The 22,634-nt window shown below is 36.5% G+C and overlaps 1 protein-coding gene and 1 long non-coding RNA gene across 2 annotated transcripts in view; one reads left to right on the plus strand and one right to left on the minus strand.

Annotated features, from left to right (window-relative positions):
- Positions 1 to 22,634, plus strand: part of LOC136031415 (uncharacterized) — a 69,948-nt gene that overhangs the window by 21,550 nt on the left and 25,764 nt on the right. The gene's annotated exons all lie outside the window — the stretch shown is intronic.
- LOC136031414 (Krueppel-like factor 4) lies at positions 9,653 to 19,912 on the minus strand. The gene is made up of 2 exons (XM_065710970.1): positions 19,774 to 19,912; positions 9,653 to 11,464 (listed from the first exon to the last, which is right to left on the minus strand). Exons 1-2 carry the CDS (start codon positions 19,792 to 19,794, stop codon positions 10,556 to 10,558), a joined length of 930 nt encoding a protein of 309 aa, XP_065567042.1. The 5' UTR covers positions 19,795 to 19,912; the 3' UTR covers positions 9,653 to 10,555.

The following is a 22,634-nucleotide window of genomic DNA, read 5'->3' on the forward strand; positions in this document are numbered from 1 at the left end:
AACTGGGATAAGTCCGGATTGACTAATCCCTCTCAATTTATTATCATTCCAGCATAATATTTTACTATTATTCCGTCTAGCTGCATCTTCCAGATCCTCAGCAATTTTATCCATGGCCTCCACATCACATCTCCTTAGTTCATATTTTAATGCTTTCTCCCCTTTCTTTACATTCATTTTGTTTTCACATGATCTATTACTCAGATAATTTTTGTACAAACCCCTTCTCCTCTCTATCAAGCATAAAGCCTTTTCACTAATATTCCTAGCTGCAGTCTTAACTTTTTTCCCTTAGACACTATCAGCAACTTCACAAAATGTTTTTCTAAAATTATTCTATCCATCTTCTACATTGTCAAATTTTAAACTCTCAAGTTTAGTATTAAACTGTTCCTGGAAACTTTCTCTCAAATTCTCATCCTGGAGCCTACCAACATCATAACTTCCCAGGAGGTAATTACCCTTCCCAAATTTCAGCTTTAAATTAACCCTAGACACTACTAGATTCTGATCTTTACTTTTAACATCAATAACAGCACTCCTATATACCATAGTATCTTGTATTGAACCTGATAGTCTTTGGTTTACTACAAAATAATCAATGAGGTTTGCTGTCTTACCATCACGCGAATACCATATCAATTTATGGACCATTTTATGACCAAACACCGTATTGGTTATAACTAGATTGTTATACCTAAAAAATTTCAAAAGTCTGTAGCCATTACTGTTTTCTTTTCCTACACCGAATTCGCTGAAGCTAGAATATCATCTATACCTATTGCCACTGGGATCAGAGGGGGGGATGTTGCAACCACGGAGTTTTTATTATCTGATGCTTGAACTATTTTTAATAAAATGGCTATCTCAACATTTTTATCGGATTGGTTTTGAAGGAAAACGCATGGGAAGGGGGGGGCTAGTTGATCTTCTATCTCTCTCGACTCTTAAAAAGTGAGCTAGAATTTTCAATTTTCAATCAAATAAGCCCCCTCTGAAGTTTATACGAGCAGCCCTTCCACAAGAACCATATATGCTCCCAGGGAATACTTTAAACACCTACCCCTGCACCCTGGGGGATGCTGTAGACCCTGGAGTTTTTGTTACCTGATCATTGAACTATTTCTAAATATTTTATTTTATTTTTTTATTGGATATATTTTGTTGAAAAGAGGCGTTGGGCGCTATTCACTGTTGACTCTTATAAAGGGCGCTATAGCTTCTGATTTCAAATCAAATGAGCCCCCTCCAAAGTTAATTACGATAATTCCTTTCACGTGAATGGTCTCTGGAAAAAATAAAATAAGACATTAGAGCCTTATGGCCTTAGGGTCGGCGGGGGGGAGGTAGTTGTCGTCGAATCACTTTTGACTCTTATAAAGAGAACTGGAACTTTCATTTTATAGTCAATTGAGCCTCCTTCGAATTTTGTATGACTACCAATTCCATAAGAGCTTATATGTCCCCAGGGCATGGGTTACAACCCTTCCCTGGGTTTCTAGGGGAGGGTATGTTGACGCCGAAGTTTTTGTCATTTGATCGATGGACTATTACAAGCAAAATAGCTATCTTAAAATTTTGATCGGATGCACTTGAGGAAAATAGGGTTGGGGGGGGATGAACCCGTCAAACACTTTTGATGACTCTTAAAAAGGTAACTACACCTTTCAATTTCCAATTTCAAATGAGCCGCGTCTGCTGTTTATATGACCATCCCCTGCGTAAAACCTTATCTGCCCCCGAGGCATAACTAACAATAGCCTCCTCCCCCACGGGCTCAGAGGGGTGCTAACACCTGAGTTCTTGTTATTTGATCTTTAAACTATTTTAAACAGAATGGCTATCTCAAAATTTTAGTTGGATACATTTTGGGAAAAAGGGCCTTGGGGGCTGGTTGCCTTCCGATCACTTTGAACCCATAAAAAAGGTATTAGAAATTCTTATTTACAGTTCAATGAGCCCCTCTTCGAAGTTTATACTATCATGCCTTCCTTAAGAAGCCTATATGTCCCCGGGGCATAATTTACAACACTTGTTTCCATGTTCTGTGGGGGGGCTGTGTTATCCCTAGAGTTTTATTATATGATTTTTGGTCTATTTTGAACAAAATGGCTAAATAAAATTCGATTGGACGCATTTGTGGAAAAGAGGGTGGAGGGCTAGTTGCCATCGGATCACTTTTGACTCTTAAAAAGGGAATTAGAACTTTCAATATCTAATCATTTGGGTCCCCTCCGAGGTTTATACGACTACTTCTTCCATAAAAACCTTATAGCCCTTAGGGCATAAGGTAAAACCCTTCCCCCGGGCTCTTGGGGGTGGGGGTATGTTGACCCTCATGTTTTGTTATTTGATCGTTGGACTATTTCAAACAAACTGGCAATCTCAAAATTTTAATTTGATGCTTTTAGGGAAAAGAGGGTGTGTGTGTGTGCTGGGGGGGGTAGGGAGGTATAAATGCCCTCTGAACCTTTTTAATCATAAAGAGGTAACTAGGATTTTCAATTTCCAATCAAATGAGCCACCTTAGAAGTTTATGCGACCACCCCTTGCATAAAAACATTATATTTTCCCTAATTAAAGCACTTGCCCCCAGGCTTTGGGGATTTCTGCCAACCTCGGAGCTTTTTTTGTTTGATATTTGGACTACTTTCAGCAAAATAGCTATTTTAAAATTTGGGGGAGGGGTCTAGTTGCCCCATGATCTCTTTCGACTCTTAAAGAGTGAACTAGAACTTTGAATTTCCAATCAAATGAGCCACCTTAGAAGTTTATGCGACCACCTCTTGCATAAAAACATTATATTTCCCCTAATTAAAGCACTTGCCCCCGGGCTTTGGGGATTTGTGCTAACCTCGGAGCTTTTTTTGTTTGATATTTGGACTACTTTCAACAAAATAGCTATTTTATAATTTGGGGGAGGGGTCTAGTTGCCCCATGATCTCTTTCGACTCTTAAAGAGTGAACTAGAACTTTGAATTTCCAATCAAATGAGCTCTCAAAATTTTATAGGATGTATTTGGGAAAAAGGACGTGGGGGAGGGTTTAAACATTGGAGCCGTACGACTTTTACTATAGGCAACGCTTTAGCGTTGCCTCTGATAGAGGTTTGGCATAATAAGTATAGAAGCCATGGAAATAAAAACAACAACATATTTTTTGTTAATCATTCACTAAATAGAAATAAAGGAAATTAAAAAATTGAATTAGCTTATGACATTTATTGTAAAGTGAACCACTAGCTAATAAGGGTAATATGGTTTCACAAAATCACCAGGGGACTAGGTCAAATATAAGACCTAAGACAATGGCAGCAGTGGAAGCTAACAAAAGGATTATTTCACAAATTGATTTTATAATATTTTTTTTCTGTCCAATAGCTTGAGTGTTCTCATTGAAGTAACTCTAACTAATTTCCGTGGTGTCTTATATGCCCCTAGGGTATAACTTGCAACCTTTTCCCCGGGACTCGGGGGTTGTGTCAACCCTGAAGGCATTGTTGTATGTTTTTGGGACTGCTATGATCAAAATGGCTATCTCACAATTTTAAATAGATGCATTTTGTGAAAAGAGGGATAGTCGGGGGGGGGGGGGGGGGGCTAGTTGCCCTCTATAACTTTTGACTTTCAAACTGGAGCTAAAACTTCCAATTTCCAACCAAATCAGCCTCCTCCAAATTTTATACAACATTTTCTTCCCTTAAAACCGTAAACGCGCCAGGGGAATAACTTACAACCAATCACAATCAAAATGTAATCAAAATTTTAATCTCAATTACAGTAGTATCAGTTGTATATATAGATTTTGTTTTATTTATTTCTTAGTTTTAGATTTTATGCTTGTTCTAGACGTTGAAGACGCCTTGTTTTATACAAGCGAAATATCTCCGTCGTTTTAATGTTTTTCCTTCCACGGGCCGTAGTACCGTTTGTTTCTTTGATCTTGGTATTCTTTTTCTCTGTTTGCTTTCGATGCATACAATTTAATAGCAAGAAATTGGGAGTTTATGGGAACAGTACCACCATCTCATTTTGGTTAGGCTTGGGCATGGTTTGAAAAAGTATCAAAAATTACATAAGTAAAAAGAGTTTTTCCAACTGAAAGTAAGGAGCTACATTAAAATTTATAACAAACACTAACTATACCGTATATGAGGGTGGGATTCTCCCCCTTCAACTCCTTCCTTTGTACGCTAGGTTTGGCTTTTTGTCCATTTTTTTAAAAGCAAGAGCTGAAACACAAGGCCTTTCAAATTGGATCGGAATAAGAAGTTTTTCTGAAGTACAAAAAACTTTAGCGCAGTGAGCGAGGAGTTGAGGAGGGAGCAGCCCCACTTTTATACGAAATAATCTATACTCGTCTTAAATTTTAATGTCGCTCCTTGCTTTCAGTTGAAAAAAACCTGTTCTTTGTTACTTCTTTGGCTCACATTAATGAGTAAGGCGTTACATCTGGTTTTTAGTATTTGCTATTTAAGTGGTTCAGTTGCTGTGGTTTGTAAAATGCTACTTGTGATTTTGCAAAGTGGATATTTATAAATGAACAGGAGTTTCTTTTATTCGCTGTTGCGTCGAACTGAGGATATTGAATTAAATATATATCAAGCTGGCCGAGCGTTCTGATTCTGATAGATAGTAGACTCATTCGTAAGAGTGGCGCCCAATCAATTAGATAAACCCACCCTAGAGCAGATACGCCCTGTTGTCAGCCGATCTCCTATAACACCAGCAGCGAAAACGTTCAGCCTCTTGCCTGTTGTCAGCCAAACCTATCCTGTAATTTATTTTTTTGCCTTTTTCTGCTTGTTTTCTTGATCTCTTTTTATTTTTGTCTGAAGACGTATTGCTTTCAAGCTAACACATCGAGATCTGGTCTCTGTTACCTAAAGCAGACTTTTTGTTATAATTTTTGTGTTAATAAAGATTTACCTGGTTTGTTGAAACTTTTGGGTTTTCTTTATTTCTGGTTCGCAATTGTATATAAGGGAAAATGTTAAATTAAATGCATTTCAAGCTGGACTATAATTCTGATTCTGAGAGGGAGCAAAACTACTCATAACACCGGAGTAACCTCATTTAAAGTAAATTGCTTCTTTTTAGTATTTAATTTATTTAAACATTAGAAGGGGAAGATCGTTGCTGATCTAATTAAACAATTAATGCAAAGGCTGGAAAAATGTGTTGCCAGACATTTGAAAGGTCAAGTCCCTTAAAATTTTGCCGTTCGTGTCCTATAAGCACTTTTGCCGATATAAATGAAACAAAGTATAAAAAAAATCAAAGAAAAGTACAGGACGAAGAGAAATTAAAATGAATAGTTGACTTGACTTGAAATTATTAGATATTATTACGAATGAATTAATGAGACGTAAAATGAACAAAATTAAAATGACTCCTTGGCTTTTTCTACAATTAGCCGTGACTTGATGCCCACAACTATTCCATTTTAATTCAAAAATCAACGGACTCGGTCGAGGCCTTCAAGTCTATTTAAAAAACAAACAGAAATTATCAAACAGTTCGTGGTAACGAACTGTAGTAAGGAGCGACCCGGCTCAATAGAAACCAAAACTCTAAAAAATGGAATTTTGATACCAATAGCTATATCAAAAGAATCGCATTTTAATGCTGGTTTTAAATATATAAGTTTCATCAAGTTTAGTCTTACCCATCAAAAGTTACGAGCCTGAGAAAATTTGCGTGATTTTAGAAAATAGGGGGAAACACCCCCTAAAAGTCACAGAATCTTAACGAAAATCACACCATCAGATTCAGCGTATCAGAGAACCCTATTGTAGAAGTTTCGAGCTCCTATCTACAAAAATGTGGAATTTTGCATTTTTTGCCAGAAGGCAGATCACGGATGCGTGTTTATTTGTTTTTTTGTTTTTTTGTTTTTTTTTTTCCCCAGGGGTGATCGTATCGACCCAGTTGTCCTAGAATGTTGCAAGAGGGCTCATTCTAACGGAAATGAAAAGTTCTAGTGCCCTTTTTAAGTGACCAAAAAAATTGGAGGGCACCTAGGCCCCCTCCCACGCTAATTATTTTCCCAAAGTCAACGGATCAAAATTCTGAGATAGCCATTTTATTCAGCGTAGTCGAAAAACCTTATAACTATGTCTTTGGGGACGACTTACTCCCCCACAGTCCCCGTGGGAGGGGCAACAAGTTACAAACTTTGACCTGTGCTTACATATAGTAATGGTTATTGGGAAGTATACAGGCGTTTTCAGGAGGATTTTTTTGGTTGGGGGGAGGGGTTGAGAAGAGGAGGATATGCTGGGGGAACTTTCCATCGAGAATTTGTCATGGGAGAAGAAAACTTCCATGAAGGGAGAGCAGGATTTACTAGCATTATTTAAAAAAAAAAATTAAAAAATAAATGTGAAAAAGCTTTTTCAGCTGGAAGTAAGGAACAGCAATAAAACTTAAAACAAACAGAAATTATTACCCATATAAGGGGCTCACCTCCTTATGATACCTAGCTCTTTACGCTAAAGTATTCTTAGTAATTTCAACTATTTATTCTACGGCTTTTGTGATTCAGGGGTCATTCTTAATGAATTGGGATAAAATTAAATCTTTTACCAATAAAAAGATTCGTAAAAAATTAAAAGTTCTAGTTACCTTTTTAATTAACCAAAAAATCGGAGGGCGACTAGGCTTCGCCCCCGCTCTTTTTTTTCAAAATCATTCGATCAATATTATGAGAAAGCCATTTAGCCCCCCCCCAAAAAAAATATGCAAATTTCGTTTTGATTATTCCTCTGCGGAGAGCCAAAATCAAAACATGCATTGATTCAAAAACGTTCAGAAATTAAATAAAAAAAACGAGTTTTTTAACTGAAAGTAAGGAGCGACACTAAAACTTAAAACGCACAGAAATTACTTCGTATATGAAAGAGGCTGCTTCCTCATCAACGCCCCGCTCTTTACGCTAAAGTTTTTTACTGTTTTAAAAAGAAGAATTGAGAGAAAGAGTCAAACTTTAGCGTAAAGAGCGGGGCGTTGATGAGGAAGCAGCCTCTTTCATATACGAAGTAATTTCTGTGCGTTTTAAGTTTTAGTGTCGCTCCTTACTTTCAGTTAAAAAACTCGTTTTTTTTATTCTCGATTAAGAGTGGCTCTACCCTAACACTTCAAAGAGGTTAGGGCTCCATTGTCCCGGCTGACCAGAACAAAATTTTTTGGGTCGTATTTTCGTAGGAACCAAAAAAAAGAAAAACAAATAAAAGGTCTTTTTTTTTGTACAGTAGGTTCCATCAACCAACAGATTTAGAGATTTAATTTCAAACCGTCGGGATTTTTTTTTTATTTTTTGACTTTTCTTTGGCCTTAGGTTTGGACAAACACTTTTTCCTTCTTTTTTTTGTGTGTTCGTTGGGGCTCTTACGGCAAAAGGAATTGCAAATATTATTTTAAAGCCCATTGGGCCCTCTTTGTTTGGGGGGGGGGGTAGGAGTAATTCGAATAGAGTCCCCTTAGTCTAAGAACCTCTAGATAAAAGTCTCAAGCCGATCAGAGAGAAATTGTTTCTCACCCTGTTTTCAGGCATTCTAAGCGCTCTTCTCCCCAGTAAAAGTAAAAGTTTCCTCGGCCACGGAGTGAAGTTGAGTGGACGAAAACACACATTGGCCCTTTTCTCAGCTCCTATTAGGGTTGACCACTTTTTTTTGTGAATTCAAGTTTTCTTTGCCCAAAAACTTGAGGATACAAGCTTCAAGACATTTGGAAAAGGATTTGGCCTATTTTCTGACCCCTAAGTCAAAAGTGTTCTTTAAGTTAGGGCATCCCAGTCTAGGAGCTTGTAGAGGTAAATTTACGGGAGTTTCAACCCCCCCATGTCACCCCACAAAATTTAGAACTCCGTCCTTGAAAGTTGCAATCAAATTGGACAAAGCTGATAATTTTCGTCCTTTTTGAGTGAATTTTGGGTGAATCAATATTTTTTCCACATTTTTTCGTAATTTGGGACTCTCTTGGTCCAAGAAGAAAAAGCGATAAACTACTAGTCTATTAAAGAATCGTTTTTTTTCCTGGGGCGTGTCCCAAACCAAAAATTGTTTTGTGCATTGGGGTTCCCTGTATTGGTTTCAAACCGAATGTTTAGAAAAACTGTTTGGGCCTTTTTCGGGCCTCGAAGGCCCAACTCTAATGAAAATTTGAAGTCTGTGGTCCGGGACAGATACCGAAAATTTCAAGAAGATCAGAAAGCCAAAAGCAAGCATACTCACCTTCGTTCTACTAAAACATATCCGTTAGCAATGGAGATTTCCAATAACTTAGGACCATTGCCTATAGGGATGCTCGAGTTCTTTTATCTGAAGAGCCGTTTTCGTTTGATTTTTTGCCTATTCTGAGGAAAATGACTAACTCAACCAATTTTTGATCCGATGCCACGGTGGATTCGGAGTGCTGGAGAGAAAACATAGAACAGAAGAGAAAGGGCTGAATTTGATTGTGACCCTCAAAAAGGGAAAACAGTCTTATTTTACAGTCCAATGAGGCCCCTCCCAAGTTTCTACGTCCACTCTTTCCATTCGCTTCTTATTCGAAGTAGATCCATCGCTTATTCGAAGGAGATCCATTGCTCTTTACTAATTATATGATACTGCGCTAACTTTAATTTTGGTTAGGCTGGTTCGGATGATTGTGGGTGCGTTAAGATAAAAAGTTCTTATCGCTAGTTTTAGCAACAGCTCGTTGTCTAGTTGATTCCAGATTTTGCGTGCAAGCTCAAGTCTGACAACACAATAGTGTTAAAAACCGAAACAAAATAAATTAAATAAAAAAATAAACAAAACATTTAAAGAAAATGTTTGAGAAGTAGCTCGATCAAATTTATAAATACCTAAACATTGTAGTGGACTTTAATTAAGATACTTCTAGGGGATCTATTTGGTACCAGAGTATGGGAATCTGAAGGCCCGACCTGAAAGTGTGCTTTTTAAAATATAATGGCTAAAAAACCTTCTCTTCGTTCTTGGTTAGACCCTCTGGAATGATACAGAAACCCCGGTAATAAAAGAATTTTATACATTCTTCACATTTCAAACGGCCACCTAAAGTCTCTCTTCCCGCCTTGACGCACTTCCATCACTATATCACTGTGCCTATGTCCCTTCTCCACAGAGTTGCACTATTTGTGAGAATATCCAGGATTAAAAATAATCTAAATTAAAAAAAAAACGTAAAAAAGATATTAAAAAGCTAAATATTGCAAAAGGGAAGCTTTTCTTACTGGTGGCCCATGCGAATCATTTTGGCTCTTAATACCCTCACCCCCTTCCACACGAAATAAAATTAAACAGTCCGTTTTATTCCTTTAATGCTGTACTTGAGGTTTTAAATATACAACTCTTTTGACAAAGAAAGAAAAACAAATAAAACTCGAGTTACTTTATGATGGAGTAAAAAAAGAAGAAAAATAAAACATTAAAATAAACTCCAACAAAAAGAAGTCCGTGAAGCTAAGCAAGCTCTTTTAATACATATAAAAAGTTTCTTTTAACACAGATAGAAGTTATTTAATTCCTCTGTTTATAAAAGAGACTAGGTAGTTTTATAAGTGCAAACCAAGCCGGCTTTCTGTCATCTTTATAAAAAAGAAACGAGAACTGACCTGCCTTATAACAATAAGAGAAGCAATTGACTCAGAAATCATGAAATTTAATAATATTTCACACAAACGAACACAATAGGAGAGAGAATGACAATACAAAAACCGTGTGAAACGGAAAATGATTCTTCTTGAATCACAAGTGTCTTTAGTGCATAAATGCAAATCATTTTTGAAGCAACATCTATAAATTTTTTTTATGAAATTCAATTCGATGAAACTATTATGGTAATTATAAACTGACATATCTTACACTAGTTATATTAGCCTTGATGAACCCAAATAGCCTAAGTTTTACTCAATCACAGAGAGAGAGGGGGGAGGGTCATACCTGGCAAACATCAAAATTTTACAGTTTCTTACATATCATTCACTTTATCCAAGTTTTGTTTTTCGAGTTTTCCCTCTGCACCCCACCTAATTAATAGGCCGTTTACCTCGTACTAAAGCCTCGTCGACATGCCACGTCCTATGTGGCATAAAAAAACTATTCAGCTATTTTTTGTATAGAATTACTCTTAAACAGTAGAATATCCTCTAAAATGCAGAGGATCAGGATTTGGGGAAGGCGCTCCCCCACAAGATTATAAAATTGATCAAGAGCGGAGAGATTTTTACTTAATTAGGGTAAAAATAAAGGTTTCCTTAATCTAAAATAAGAAATCATCAGATCCATCCCTTCGTCAAATTTAAACTTGAAATATTTACTATGAAATAATTCTAGGAATAAAACCAATAGAACCTATGCGAACACACGATAATATTGCCTTATTTATTTTATTAAACAAGTCACTTAAAACCATGCACAAATTAAGCATAAACAAGGCACTTAAAAAAAAACAAAAAAAACAGAAGACCGTATCTTAATGTTAGCTTTGACTAGAATAATGGACGCTTCGTCTTATAACTTCAACAGAATTTTAATAGGGATTTTATCTTATGCTTGAACATGTCTCTTCATGTGCAGTGCAAGGTGATCAGACCTTGAAAATGCTCGTTCGCAAAGCCTACACTGAAACGGTCTGTCTCCTGTATGTTTACGATAATGCCTGGTCAACTCATCCGATCGTGCAAATTTCCATCCACACCCCTTCCATGCACATTGATAGGGTTTTTCACCTGTATGGGTTCTTAGATGAGCTTTTAAATGAGACGACTTGGTATATGTTTTATTACATCCGGCATGAGTACAAGTGTGTATAATAGTGCGACGCTTTCCCCACGCACGGCGTCGTCTTTGCCTGCCCTGCACTGGCAGAGGCAGAGGCTGATTAAGTGGCACTTCTGATTTAATTTGGGTGAGAAGTGGTAAATGACAAGTATGAAGGGCTGCTGGTGCATACTTCGGCGAGGAAGGAGGAGTAAGGGTTCTGTACTGCTGTTGGTAATAGTTATGCTGTTGGCACTGTTCTTGATGGTAAAAAGTCTGGGAATAGTGCATATCAGGCTGAGGCTGATAATGACTTGAAGCACTGTCAGGTGTATTTGGAGGTGACATTTGGTCTGTGTGCATTGTTCCATAATATTGATATGTCTGCACCCTTTCAAAATTGGATTTTATCATTTCTTGGTGATAAGCCATCGTAGCCTCTTCGGCGCACGAGTAGTTGTCATACCCATATTGTTGATAACCTGACTGATAAGTCTGCTCTGTCTTAATCTGCGGGTAGTAATTGGACGGAATAAATTGTTCAGGCTCTCGCAAAGGGTACACTGTCGAGTCGCCTGGATATGTTGTCGTTACCTCCACGGTGGGATGTTGGGGGTTGACAGGTAATGGCACAGGGGTTGAATAAGATTGATGGCAGCCACCCTGCATTAACACCGTTTCAATATCGTACCACATCTGAAAAAAATTAAATCACCATTAATAGCGGCGGCTTTTTAACAGTGATTAAGATGGTCCCAAATAAAGAAATAGATGTAAAGTCAAGTGAGATAAGACATTGGACGCTTACAGATCCATAAAAACACCCCTTTAAACCAAGTCCCATACATTTAAAATTGCTATTAAATAACAGATTGCCTTGGAATTGAATGGGAAATTGCCCAAGAGATACATTTGAATTTTCTTTAAACTTTAATTTGTAGATTACTTATTAATATACTTAAAGTTTGTGAAGGGAAACTCCTTTTTTTATTCGCAGAAGCTAAAGCCTTAGAAGTTCTAGTTTTTTCATAGTTAATACGTTCGAAATTATTGCATTGCTAACCAGGGCCGTAACCAGGATTTTTTTCGGGGGGGGGGGGTCATTATTCCTCAATGGATACGGCCTTGTTGATAACACACAGACAAAATCTCATTAATATTATTTGGGGAGGGCTCATTAAATCCCCCCAAAAATTGAAATTAGATGAAAAACATAGATAAATATGAGAGGGGGGGAGAGCAGATTCTAGAAAACTTAAATTTTCTGAGGGAGGATGAGACCAAAGCCCTCTCCACATATAAGCCTGAACAAGAATAATTGTACACATTTATAAGGGGAAAGGGTGAGGCGAGGTCACAACAGGAAGCCAAACATAGGTGAATATTATAGAAGCCATAAAAATGCACACAGTTTCCAGGATACAGACCCGAAACCCCCCTCTCTTTCGAACGTGTATGTTTACGATATGGATGAAATATTGTACAATATTGCATCCTAAACATATCAGTTACTATAGGAGATGCTTAATCTGCTGCAAACATTGAAATACATTAGGGTTACATTATTTTACAATAACCAAATGCATTTAATTTTTAAACCTATAACAAAAACCGCTTTTTTTATTGAAAAGGAATTGAAAATTAGCGTTCAATTTTAGAGTGCAGGCGCGAATTTTCACATTCTGAAGCAAAGACTATTGGGTCAAGTAAAATAGTTATAAATTACAGCGCGGCCATAAATTATAGTCGTAAGGAGTTATAGTTTAAGCATGCGCAGAGAAATCAATTGCTCACAGTAGTCTTATCAATAATAGACCACCGGGGAACTTAAATAGATCTCTAGAAGCTGTAAAATAGAAAACAATATGACAAAAAAATGTCTGCTTAGACATCCTATTCCTTATCAGTTGCTCATATCAAGTTGAATTGTCTTCATTGGATAGCGGGTTTATAGCCATTGGTAATCTAAACCAATCATAAATTAAGCTTTACTTGATCGTCCTGGCAAAAAAAATCATCAAAAGGTATTATTATTCTTCCGCTTTGTATTACCTGATGCTGCCATGAATTTCAAAGTGAGACATTTGGCAACAAAGTAAGCTTACTGAATAGAAAAAAATGGCAACAGTAAATAAATCTGTTCTTGCAAGGGTGTATCCAGGATTTTTATTCTGCGGGAAGTTTTTCTTGGGGGGAGGGGTACAAAAAAATGCATCAAAATTTGTTTATTTGCATATATGTTACATTTTTACGAGTCGGACAAACATTTTGGGCTCATGGGGGGGAGGGAGTTGGTCAAACCTGGTATATCCCCAGAATACGGCCTCGACATCTTGCGTTAAAAATTTAACAGGCTTCAAAAATGAAATAGAGCGTGGGGTTACACACTAACTCTGACGTATGTGTGCATTTAATTCTATTTCCGACCATGATTGAGATTCTAGTATTGCTTCATGTTCTTCGTGATCCACAAAGTGACTTGTGCATAATTCCAAGGAATTAATTATAGTCCAGGGTGCAGAGTAATATATTTTGCAAGAGGGAGGGCTATTTCTTTACTCTTTATTGAAAGTACATAATTTTCCAAAAGTAGTTTTCCAAATGCCGTTTTTAGAATGCTGATTTGTATTGACAAGTTATCTTTCTTCTCACAATTGGTTTATAGTAGAAATAAAATAACGAAGTGATAATTATTTCATTTTTATTTAGTTGGCGTGAAATCCTATTTTTTTCTTAAAAACGTAAGTTGTTCAGTATTCCTTAGTAAAAGTTACGTTTATATTTTATTCAATTATCTCCTAGACCTCACAGCGCAGAAGCTATGGACAGGGGAGGGGCGATTCAGATCATATTGAAGGTGAAAAAGGAAACAAAATAATTTTGATTCCTGATTTGGTAAGCACTCAGAATTAGGCTTTAATATTCTGTGCTTAATTTTTAGGGCTAAAGTCTAGGTTGAGTAGGGCTCTCAGATATTCTAGGTTTAATTTTTCTAGTATTAAACTCTGTTGTAGCTCAGTGGATTGTTGCTCTGCTTGACAACACGGAGCCATGCACGGTCATGGCTCAACTACAGCTACCGCAAGGGTTGGGTGTTTGCTACCTGTCCCTGTCAAAAAGACCCAACAACTAAAAGGTCATTCGACACCCTGTGCGCAAAAGTTGCGCTGGAGGATCTTCATGCTTTTACATATTAGTATTTAACATACTTCCTATTTTGTCAATTTATATTCTTCCAAAAAAGGTGTGAGCCCTAAATTTTTGGGGTAGAGGGAGGCTATGAATTGGGAAACTCAATACTTCTAAAGGCTGATTTGATAAACACACAGAAATAGGAGCTCTAAATATTTTATATTAACTTTTTCAATATTATTGCAAATAATTCTCACTTCTGTTTATATCATAAGAATTATCGAATTCAGTATTTATATGCTGCAATTGTACCCAGTTTAAAATTAAAAAAAAAACACTCTGCCAAAGGGAGGCTTTGTGCTGACATCCTGTGAAACCTCAGTGTTTTTACGATTTACTCCTATGTGCCTATATCGGTTGCATGACTTGTCTGTTTGTTTTTTTTCCTTTTTTTCAAATACTTTCCACTTTATAAATCTCTACGTATGTGCGTACAGTCAAATTTATATCCAGGAGAGAGGTTGAACCCTCCCCTAAAATGTGTGCCTGACTCGTAAAAACGTAACGAAAATGTACATAAACAAATTTTTGATATGTTTTTAAAGTTCTTTTTTTCCCGCCCCTCTAAAAAAAAAAAACCTGGACAGAGCCTTGCTCACAGTATCCGGGCTCTAGGCTGCAGAAACGCAAACGACTGCAAATTAAATCGTTATCAATAGAGGTATCATTAGCCAGATTTGTTTTTTGGGGGGTCACACTTCTCGCCACTATTTTACCTACTCTAATTCTTTTTAACGACTTTCTGAGCACATTGGGGGAAAGTCCCTTCCCTCCTAAACGGGACTTCCCTGGTTGTCATTAGATATTCTATTATTTAGATTTCAATTATTTATCTATGTTTATTATGTTATATTTTTCTATTACTATATTCTCTATTTATGAAAATATATTCTTTATTATTTTCTACTTATATATTACTTGATTTTTTATTTTTATTTTACTTTCTATTTTTACTCTGTTACTACTCTATATTTTTTGCCCTATTTTACTTGTTCCATTATTTACTCTATTTCTTCCTAGTTCTCATGATGATTTAAACACTGACATTGCTTTTTTATCCTTTGCGAATTAAACAACAAAATTTCCACTATGATGGCAAACTTCTTAATGCCGCGGTGACGGAAAATTTTTGTTCCCAGAAAAAGATGCATTGTAATGTTTAATACCAACACGGTAATGTAGATTCCTCTGCCTCTATAAATTATGTGTTTACCGTTAGTATAACCAAGCAAGTCTTCCTATTTTTGTATGTTCAAAAGAAAATTATCATATTTATTCAAATCTGCTGTAGAAAATTTAAAAGGTGTGAGGCAAAACTTGGGAATATATAGATTTACACCCCCTTAAACAAAGCCAGTTAAATCGATTGGTTCTATCTGTTCTCTCCAATCTGATTTGGATCCTCAGATATTTAATTGTCCATTTTTTCCTAAACACTACAATGAAATCAAGGCCGTATATAGGGGGGGGGGGTACGGGGTTTGAGCCTCTCACCCCGAAATATTTGTACGACTCGTAAAGAGGTAACAAAAATGAATATAAACAAATGTGAGATGTATTTTTTCAGTTTCATATATCCCCCCCCAAACCCCTCCCTTGAACACTCTTGCAAAACTTATGATATGGAAGACATCAAATACAGTCTTATCGAAAGATATATTTTTTCTAGTCTTCAAATTTCAAGTTTCATTATGAAATTAGTTATCATTTTTATTTTAGTTTTAATTATAACCCTGTTTTTCTAAGATTGTGGGTTATTTCTATTATTTAGATTTTGCTGCTTTGTATTTCACTTAAGACAGCAGAAAGAAGAATTAGAATTATTGATGGAAGGAACACCAATTAATGCGGACAATACTTTTATGCTAGATGTTTACTTTTATGTTTTAATGCTTGAGTGCCCGTAGCTTATTTTTCTCGTGTTGATTATATAGGCCTACTAAAAAAAGTTAGTTCCACAAATATATTAGGACCAAGTTGCTCGGAGTCAGGAAACACGATTTTTTTTACAAACAGCTTTCCCGTTTGTCACGGTTTTAGTGATTAGACGCAAAAGTAGTGAATTCCATTTAAAGCAGCATCAACGGTTCTATTATTTCGAAATTATTTCACCTAAAATTTCATCATTGTTTTTAACTCGTCATTCTTAGCTCAGTGACTTGTATATTTTTATGCACTTTTTTCACATGTATTTGGGAGCCATTTTTTTCAATTTCGTATGTTCTGTTACTTCCAAACTTTATTAATATATACATTTCTTATGACAGCTGAATAATACAATATAAAAACCCTCTCCACTCGTATACTTCCCCTTGCATAAATAAATAATATAAACAGAAGCTTGAGGACAGCAACAACTATAAGGCATATATCAAACAGTTCGTGGTAACGAACTGTTTGAAGGAGCGACCTGGCTCAATAGTAACCGAAACTCTAAAAAATGGAATTTTGATACCAATAGTTAAATCAAAAGAGTCGTATTTTAATGCTAATATTTAAATATATAAGTTTCATCAAGTTTGGTCTTACCCATCAAAAGTTACGAACCTGAGAAATTTTGCCTTATTTTAGAAAATAGGGGGAAACACCTCCTAGAAGTCAAAGAATACGTAAATCATACCATCCCATTCAGCGGTCAGAGAATCCCACTGTAAAAGTTTCAAGCTCATATCTACAAAAATGTGGATATCCGTATTTTTTGCCAGAAGACCGATCACGGGTGCGTGTTTATTTATTGGTTTTTTTTTTTTTTTTTTTTTCCCCAAGGGGTGATTGTATCGATCTAGAACTCTAGAATGTTGCAAATGGGCTCATTCTAAAGGGATTAAAAGTTGTAGTGCCCTTTTAAGTGACCAAAAAATGGTCACTAAGTGACCTTCCTCGCTCATTTTTTACTCAAAGTCATCAGATCAAAATTTTGAAATAGCCATTTTATTCACCATAGTCAACTATGTCTTCGGGAACGACTTACCCCCACAGTCACCGTGGGACGGGCTGCAAGTTACAAACTTCGACCAGTTTTACATATAGTAATGGTTATTGGGAAGTGTACAGAGGTTTTTAGGGGGATTATTTTGTTTTTTTGGAGGGGGGAATGTTGAGGGGGGGAGTTACGTGGAAGGATCTTTCCATGGAGAAATATGTCATTGGAGAAGAAAATTTCAATGAAGGGGCGCAGGATTTTCCATCATTAAAAACAAAATGAAAAAATAAATATGAAAAGTTTTTCCAACTGAAAGCAAGTAGCAGCATTAAAACTTAAAACGAACAGAAAATATTACGCATATGAGGGGTTCACCTCCTCATAATACCTCGCTCTTTACGTTAAAGTATTTTTAGTAATTTCAACTATTTATTCTACGGCCTTTGTGATGCAGGGGTCATTCTTAAAGAGTTGGGACAGAATTTAAGCTTTATTGTAAAGAGCGGGGTATTGACGAGGGGGCAAACCCCCTCATATATGTAGTAAAAACATACGAATATAGAAGTTCGTTACGTAAGTTAATTCGTAAGTTACGTATATTTTTTACTAATGAAAACGTTCGTAAAAAATTAAAAGTTCTAGTTGCCTTTTTAAGTAATCAAAAAACTGGAGGGCAACTAGACCTCCTCCTCCGCTCCTTTGTTTCTCAAACTCTTCCGATTAAAACTATGAGAAAGCCATTTAGCCAAAAAATTAATATAAATTTCGTTTTATTTATTTACGTGCGGAGAGCCAAAATCACAACATTCATTGATTCAAAAACATTCACAAATTAAATAAAAAAAAACAATTTTTTTAACTGAAATTAAGGAGCGACATTAGCGCTTAAAACGAACAGAAGTTACTCCGTATGTGAAAGGGGCTTTTCCTTCTCAACGTCCCGCTCTTTCACACTAAAGTTTTTTTTTACTGTTTTAAAAAGTAGAGTTAAGAGAAAGAGTCAAAATTTAGCGTAAAGAGCCGAGCGTTGCGGAGGAAAAGCCCCTTTCATATACGGAGTAATTTCTGTTCGTCTTAAGATTTAATGTCGCTCATTACTTTCAGTTAAAAAAACTTGTTTTTTGCTTAATAATTATAATGGACATGATAGCACAGCAGTAAAAACATTTGCATGTGGTCACAGTAACTTAGGTTCGAATGCTGGGTAAGATAGATTTCTGCCTTAGAGAAGACTTAAGATATTTTAGTCATGGAGAATACTAAAAGTCGAAAATAATTAATGTAATTTTCGTTTTAGTTATTTCTGAAAATAGACTAAAAAGAAGAGTTTTGTTTTCTTCTTGAGAAACCATAAGTGAAACCGAGGGGCACAAAAGGCATTGGGCTTTCCCTAACTTGATCTTTTTACCTGTTTTCCTCAACTCAGTAACTTTTTTTCATTTATGCATTTATAACTTAGATTTTGTTTTAAATTATTATTTTATACTCATTGTTATATTTCATCAGGATTAACCTAAATTCACCCTCTGGGTGTTTCCCATAACTGACAAGTACCAGTTGGCATTTTGATCTGTAAATTTTAATGTAAAAATTTATAGAAGAGTCCAAGACATAAGCATTAAAAACATCCCATTTCTCTTTTTTTACTTTTTATTATCATGAGATTTAAATAAGGTATAAAACTTTCAAACCAAATTGACCTTGAATGCTCAAGCTTTCGAACGTTCAATATTTCGTCTGCTCCGTTTCCTTGTGTGTTTTACCAAACCGTAGAGCATTACCAAACGTACAGCCCAATCTGTTTTGCGTCGTTCATTTCCACTTATATTCATAGATTCTCGAGAGAAAAAAAGAATCACTTTTTACTTTTTAGTCCTTTTTGAAAACGAGTCATTTTTTTGTATTTATATATAGTATACCGCCGTCACTCAAGAAGTGAAGTTAGGTTAATCTTAATGAAAAATACCAAAACATGATGAAAATATAATACTTTAGAAACAAATTTGGTCTATGTATTTTTCAAATTAGAGGGGGTGGGGGTAACCTAACCTTCATCAGCCTAATATGTAAATATATAGCCCAAATTGTATAATTCCAATATATTCTGTCACCCGCCACTTGTTTTCCACAGAGCGTAAGCTAATTATTTTTTAATACAGACAGATAAAACCGGTCTGCTCTCGAGTTTTAGACAGCGTAAACTCGAGTGTTGCCGTCATAATACATAAGTACTCTTTTATATTTATTATTTAATCATCTGTTTTAATAGTGACTAAACTAGCTAATGAATTTTGTAACTGGCTTTGTGTTTTGTGCTGGGCAGCTTGGTATCTTTGCTGTGTTGGGAAGGAACGATAAGTGTTTTAGGTCAGAAGAAAAGGCAAAAAAAACTCTTTCAAACATTACTTTCTGTGTTAGTTGAAAGGCTGATACCATTGCAAAAACGTGTTTAAAACGATGAAAAAGCATCCAGTACAATAAGCTATATTTTTTAGAAGAATAAATAATATTATTTTTATAATATTACTATGAAATTGTTAATAATATTATTGTAAATAATTTTATTCTTTTAGAAGAATAATAAAAAAAAACGGATTCCACGAGACTAAGACTTGTCAGGGAAATCTATTTTTCATATTAGGCCCTTTTCTCCTCTTTCTTGTTTAATTGTGAATATAATTGCTTTATGATATTGAGACTTTAATATTACTGACCTAGCTCAGTAACTTTGCAAGATTACGAAGGTCTACTACACTAAAGGTTTTCCTTATAAGTGCTATTATTATCGAGTAGTTGGTGAAAATTAAGTAAAAAAAAGCTAAATCAGAAAAAAGAGCCATAGGTGGCCTGAGCTGATGTGTATTCAAATAGTTGTCAAAATTAACATTACCTCCTGATAGTCTCCCATCATGATAAGCTAATTCCTTATTCACTCACAAGTCACGATCTGACTATGTAACTTCTAATTTGACCTTACTAATGCTTCCAGATCAGAAGTCAACAGTCATCTGAAAGCAAAGTTAAAAAGATTCGGCGTGTATCAGCCACGGGTATCAGCGGAGACTACCCACTGACGTCATTTTAAAAATGATTCATATATCTGTTGGAACTACTTTTTAGAATAATCCATACAAGGAAGTTATAAAGTGTACGATTTACACTGCTGGATATTACTACACGATGACTGTATGATTTATAACGAAGGTTAGGTTCTACTTACTCTCAACTTATTAAATGAAATCATATCGTGGCCTTAACTTTAACGAGCGAGCTTTTTTTGTACCTTTTTTGTATATCAAAAGATATTTTCTTTGTTTTTATTGCTTACCAAGTACTTTTCTAATTCTTAACTCACAGTCATATATTATCCTTAAGTCCACCATCAGAAGAACCTTGGGATGTTGTCTATCACTGGCACCGCTGTCATATTAACTGTGCAGTTCTGCTGCGCAGCAGTTTGCAAGGAAAAGAGGAAAAAAAAACATATAAAATAAAGCTTGACTCAGGAGCAAGGTTGGCTAAAAATCGAGTTTAAATTATATCACCTGTAGGATTCTCACCTCACAGTCAAATTTTGGGTTCGAAGTAGTCTCGATAAACATGAAATGATAGGGTTCTTTAGCCCCCCTCCCCCCAAAAAACAAGATACTTTTTGATTAGAGCGAAAATGTGTATTAACTTAAATCCATGCTCCTCATAAATGTTAAGGAAGAGGTAGCACTCAAATAAGGCCGTTGGACAAAATGACAGTGACATTTCGGAAATGATGGGTTTGAAAGTTCAATTTTCATTAATTGATACAAAACGATCAAGTAAAGTGGCTAATTATATCCGCTGTTAGAGTCATGAACAGAAATAGTTATATTATCAGAGGTACATAGGGTCTGCTGTTCAGTATCGTTTCCAAAAAGTCTACCGCTGAATTTAACACTGTTGGTCTGAGTTAGCTCAAATTTTTGGGCTCTGAGCGTTCAAAGCTATTTTTTGGGCCAATGGATTGTAAAAATGCTTTAAAAAAGACAGACCCAAGCAGAAATACACATGGAAGGACTTCAAGACTCCGCTGAATTCTCACTTTTAAGGGTTTTTCTTATCATGATATGTCGCAATTGTTATTTAACATTTCAGTAACTGAGAGTGAAATTATCGTATCCCGTAAGTAACCGTCCCGTAATTGAAGTTTGAAGGATGAGGCTAATGGGGATAAAGGGACCATGTTCTAAACATACTTTTTATGCTCTTTTCAGCGATATAAATTCGATTCAAGTATTCCGAGCAAGTTCAAAATTATTCCATTTTATTGTGTATGTCTCCTTTTTCCTTGACGAAACGGAAAACAAATACCAGGTCCCCAAGTTATTGCTCCTTAAGATAATCTTCTTTTGCCATTCTGAATTGCAACAAGACCTGATAAAAAAGAGATACATGCCACTTAGAGGCATATGTCTCTTTTTGTCTTTATAATGGTACAAGATAGGGCAAGTCTGACTGCATCATTTGATTTCTCGTGATTAGTTTACCCATGACTTGACTTTACTTAATGCTCCTGCCGAAATGCTTCCAGCGTCGAGAGTGATGCTACATGGTGCCTCCATTTAGACCGGTCTCTTGCAAGGATGTGGACTTCCTCCTGAATGTTTGCCATGACTAAGAAGGCACCTGTCGTGTCTTTACATCTGGTTTGGGGACGACCTCTTGGGCGTTTCCCGCCGTGCAGCACGGGATCAAAGTCAAAAATCGTTCGTGCGGGAGTGTCGGGGTGCATGCGAAGGAAATGTCCGTACCAGCGTAGTGTTCGTTGGGCGAGTTGGACTGAGAAGGGCGTTTGAGCGGTTAACGCCAGGATGTTCTCGTTGCTAACAAAATCGTGCCAGCGTAGTCCTTCAATTCGGCGAAGATGTTTTGTTTGGGCTAAATTTACGGTACTAAGCACAGACTGAGTGGCTGGCCAAGTTTCGGCCCCGTAAAGAATCACGGATCCCACCGAAGCATTGTATATGCGCATCTTGGTCTTACGGCTGATAGAAGGTTTCCTCCAAAGGGCACTTAGTCTCCCTACTACTGCTGAGGCTTTGGCAATTCGGTGCATTAGATCTTTAAGGATTGATCCGTCATTTGAGAGGATAGAGCCAAGGTATGTAAATTCCTCTACAATCTCAGCTGATTTGTCACCGACCATTAGGACTGGCGGGGGATGCGGCGAGTTACGGGGTTCAACAAACATCACTTTTGTCTTCTGCCAATTAATCGACAGCCCTATCTTTAAGACTTCATCAGCAAGGATTTGTAGGGCTTCTGTGAGCTTCGACGGTGAATCGGAGACAAAAGCAAGGTCATCGGCATAGTCAGCGTCTGAGAGTACTCTATCACCGTAATGCAACCCAAACTGGAGGTGGTTTATGGCCCGAGTCATAATGTAGTCGATGACACAATTAAATAGTTCTGGGGCAGCAGCACAATCCTGACGGACTCCAGTATTGATTTTAAAAGATGAGCTGCGTCTGCCATTAACTTGCACGCAGCTCTCAGTCCCTTCGTGGAGCCGGTCGAAAAGGTTGCAGTACTTTGCTGGTAGTCCCGTTGTTTTCAGTATGAGCCAGAGTGATTGCCGGTCGACAGAATCGAAAGCAGCCTTGAAATCCACAATTGAAACATATGCTTTTTGTTGAAATTCTCGAGTCTTTTCTATCAGCTGCCGCATTGTGAATATTTGCTCCACGGTGGACCTTCCTGGTATGAAGCCAGCCTGTT

Source organism: Artemia franciscana, chromosome 9 (assembly GCF_032884065.1).
Source record: "Artemia franciscana chromosome 9, ASM3288406v1, whole genome shotgun sequence".
NCBI classification, from domain to species: Eukaryota; Metazoa; Arthropoda; class Branchiopoda; order Anostraca; family Artemiidae; genus Artemia; species Artemia franciscana.